General features: G+C 30.9%; 2 protein-coding genes across 3 annotated transcripts in view; both read right to left on the minus strand.

Moving 5' to 3' along the window:
• LOC108723183 (cytochrome P450 4C1-like) overlaps positions 1-950 on the minus strand; it is a 15,418-nt gene extending 14,468 nt beyond the window's left edge. For both annotated transcript variants that reach the window (XM_018448727.1, XM_018448728.1), the window contains exon 1: positions 877-950. The gene's annotated coding sequence lies outside the window, so the exon portion shown is untranslated. The remainder of the gene's footprint in view (positions 1-876) is intronic.
• A 2,722-nt stretch (positions 951-3,672) lies between these two features.
• The window catches only part of LOC108723174 (uncharacterized), a 3,152-nt gene continuing 2,722 nt past the window's right edge, over positions 3,673-4,102 (minus strand). Inside the window, exon 4 of the mRNA XM_018448716.1 lies at positions 3,673-4,101. Coding sequence (XP_018304218.1) covers positions 3,986-4,101 — 116 coding nt within the window. The 3' untranslated portion in view covers positions 3,673-3,985. The remainder of the gene's footprint in view (position 4,102) is intronic.

The following is a 4,102-nucleotide window of genomic DNA, read 5'->3' on the forward strand; positions in this document are numbered from 1 at the left end:
CCTGCATACATAATAACGATTCACATATGGTCATATAAAAATGTATATAAAAATTATATATGTAATATAATTATATATTTATTAATATATAATATTAAATTATAAAGTGCGGCAACCCTGGTAGAAATTTCCTCGTCAGTGCCACGATACTGGCAAGCGCCACGATACTTTGCCACTGCTTTGCCACGCCATAACTTCTTAAAAAAATCTGACATAGTCCATAAGAGGCCTAATCTTGCGCTTGATATGGACCTGGTATGGAAATAGCTTAGAATTCGCAGTAAAATTTATTAAATAGTCTAACGTAGCTCACGACAGACCCAGGCTCGCGCCTCACATGATGAAAATATGACCGCAGCGTTTGTTCGCATCGCAGTATTTCGTGGTTGACAGATTTTCTAATCTGAATAGTCGTAAACTTGAATGATTAATATCTTAGGCTCGCGGGGCAGAGTAACGCTTTTTTCTGCCAGATTCTTTCGTTTTATGCAAAACCACATCAAGTAAGCCTAATCTCATTGACTTTTGAGGAGGCAGTGGTGAGACTAAATTATTATCCTTTTTTCTTGTCAAATCTTAATTTTTGCACGAAAAATCAATAAAATTAGGCTTACTCGATGTGTTTTTTCATAAAATGAAGGAATCTGGCAGAAAAAAGCGTCACTCTGCCCCGTGAGCCTGAGATATTAATCTTACGACTATTGAGGTTAGAAAATCTGTCAGCCTAGCTGGTGCTGACAAGTATCGTGCCAGTGCAGAGGACAATCACTTCTCGACGGAAAGAACGGCAACAAGGATGGGATAGATTGGGGAAGGAAAACACTAGAATACAAACATAAATATCACAGTCAAATACGGTCACAGCATCACACTTACGCTCAAAAATAAAACTTGCAACACTCAAATCGCAGCGAGACAAAATACGTCCGCCACGGTCGAACGATCTCTCGAGACTGCAATTACATAAGATTTCACATATGATCATATATGGAATCACATATAATCATATCTGATTTTATAATATATACATAATAATTTATATATATATATTTATGTTCATATATAATATATATATATATATGTTCACATATAATTTCATCGCATTTCTTATCATATATGTTCATATATGAAATTATATATGAACACATATGATTACGATGCCTTCATGTATATGAAATTATATATGATCATATATGAAATCATATGTATCGAATCACATACAATTATATATGAACATATATCAAATCATATATGACCAGATACAATTATATATAAGTTATATATAATATATGTTTATGTATGGTTATACATAAAAAATTTTTATTCGAGATATTATTATTTATTGCAATGTAAATACATATATAACAAATGGCAGGGCACCAGCAAGACTGTTGTTATAAAGCCAGCCAGTAGATAACAATATAATATTAAGTGAATAAAACAGATAGAAAAATCTTGAGTTCCACATATATTCAAGTTTTTTGAAATATTTTTAAATCATCGAATTATGGTCATTTTTTGACAAAGTTATATTCTCTTGAAAATTATCTATTTTTGGAGGGCTGAATAATATAAAAACTAATGGCATAATATTATTAATTTTAATTTTAACTTTTGCCATAGATAATATATAATGCTTAAAAATATGAGCTTTCGGTACTTACCGTTTGTTACGTAAATATTTTTGCAACACCGTAATTTCTTATCGGCACTTTTGACATTCGATTTAAATATCGTAGCTTTGGCATTTATTATATAATTTATGTTTTGTAATTTAAATTTAGATCAATTTTATTAAATAATGATAAATGCAATAAAATAGGAAATAGTACATCTATAAATCCTGTAATAAAAGAAACAATTATAAAAACTTTTTTTCAATTCAAAATTTAGTTACTGAATGAGACTGCAAAAGTTGCAGAAACTGATATTTGTATTTTTTTTCATTTCAAGTTAGCAGTGATAAGTATACTCTCGTGATTGGATAACTAAATCAAACACTTCATCTTAAACATGTGTCTCTGACATTTAGAAAAATAAAACGTTGTGAACCACCGATTTATACCTGATCAACGTAACGAGATAGAACAGAGGCATTTGCGTTTGACAATGCGATAACACGTACGCTTAAGGTATTATAAAGAAACGCGATGAAGGTTCTCCTTCTTATAGACAATGTAAATATGTAATTTCTATTTTCATCTCCTTACGGGACGTAAAGCACATATACACATATAACTTCACTTTTGCGATTACCTTCATCTTAATCACCTCCATCACACTTAATTATAATTATTTCCTACTAAAGCGGTTCCGGTAACATTATATAAATACTCTTCTCTTGCTTTATTCTCTTCAAAGCATAATTCATGTGTGTATATTACGAATAATAATTAATTTTCCAATGATGTATAATGTGCCGACTATACAGGATATCTATAAAGTCTGATTCAGGCCATATATCTCGGAAACGGTTATAGATATGGAAAAATGTTTCGTACGAAAGTTGTAAGACATTAAAGCGGACGTATGATGAAAATATGGATTTGATCTTGAATGACCTTCTCAAGACTAGATTAACGTGACCGATGTTTTCATAAAGGGAACCTCCCATTTTTTTTATTGCATATTCTTGTAACTCACCCCGAGAGCTTTTCAAAATACTACAAAAAAAGTTCATTTTCATTAAGTACTTTTCGAATTATAAGGATTGAGAGTTACAGTACCACCATTATTAGTATTATCCAAGATGTCCGATCGAGGGCTAAAGCCTCTTGAATGTTATTCAGGGTCATGCCCTGGATAAAATTTGTTAAGATCAAGGTCATTGAATAAGATTATTCCTCTAGTTTATTTTCATTTTCACAAAAAAATGAATTTTTAATGAAAAAGTGAAAATAAGAGAAACAACCTCCAATAACTTTGATCATAACATATGTTATCCAGAGCATGACTCTGAATAACATTCAAGATGTTTTAGCCCTTGATCGGACATGTTGGGTAATACTAATAATGGCGGTACTGTAACTCTCAATTCTCATAACTCGAAAAGTATTTAATGAAAATGAACTTTTTTGTAGTATTTTGAAAAGCTCTCGGGGTAAACTACAAGAATATGCAATAAAAAATAAGGGATTCCATTTATGAAAACATTGGTTACATTTACCTAGTCTTGAGAAGGTCATTCAAGGTCAAGTATATTTTCATCATACATCCTCCTTAATATTCTACAACTTTCGTATGAACATTTTTCTATATCTATAACCGTTTCCGAGACATATTTGAAAGTAAATTAATTTCAGTCTCCCTTGACAAAATCGCTATTTTGTTAAATAATATGTAGAAATTAAAATCATGTTTCAATATTACAGCCGCACATATGTGTATATAGCATTTATTTTATAAATTGATTATAACATTATTATGTTACAATCAAATATGACACAAGTATGAAAAATATTTCTTTTGCTAATAATAAAAGATGCAAACCATCGCAAATGATACAGAAATGTGAAAAAGCAGATATGAACAAATTTCACAATTCGTTCAAAAATTATGCAAAACTCACGTAAATCAATAATATTTTGTTTGGAGTTGAATTTTTATCGTTTTACTCACATATTCATTCATAATTACAATTCTGTAATTATAAATTAGTATAAACGTGTTGGATTACTGAACGGATGTTACTGAATTATTACCTTCCATAATATAAACAGACTTTAATTATGAGGCCCGAGCATGTATATAACTTTTTAAATTTAGATCATAGAGATCATTGTCTTCATTCAACTTGAAACTGTGCGAAACTGTTTTCCCAAATGCAAGTCTTTTCTCGTTAATAAAACGAATTATGAATGCAATTAAAAAGGCTTCCAAACGAAGTAATTTTCTTTTATCGAAGATGGTATAGTGTTTTAATAAAATCATAGTCGCGGTATCGAAGACATGTATTTATGCAAACATAATTAAGCGATGCAGGAATTCAGTTATTATCGTACCAACGCGGCTCAATGACGTTACATTTGACCGGCGGTAGAGTAATTGGCATGGTCTGCGGTAGACATGTGGGTAAGAATTCTCCAGGCCATAGGTGAAGAGC

Source organism: Mycetomoellerius zeteki, unplaced genomic scaffold (assembly GCF_001594055.1).
Source record: "Mycetomoellerius zeteki isolate Tzet28-1 unplaced genomic scaffold, Tzet1.0 scaffold224, whole genome shotgun sequence".
NCBI lineage: Eukaryota > Metazoa > Arthropoda > Insecta > Hymenoptera > Formicidae > Mycetomoellerius > Mycetomoellerius zeteki.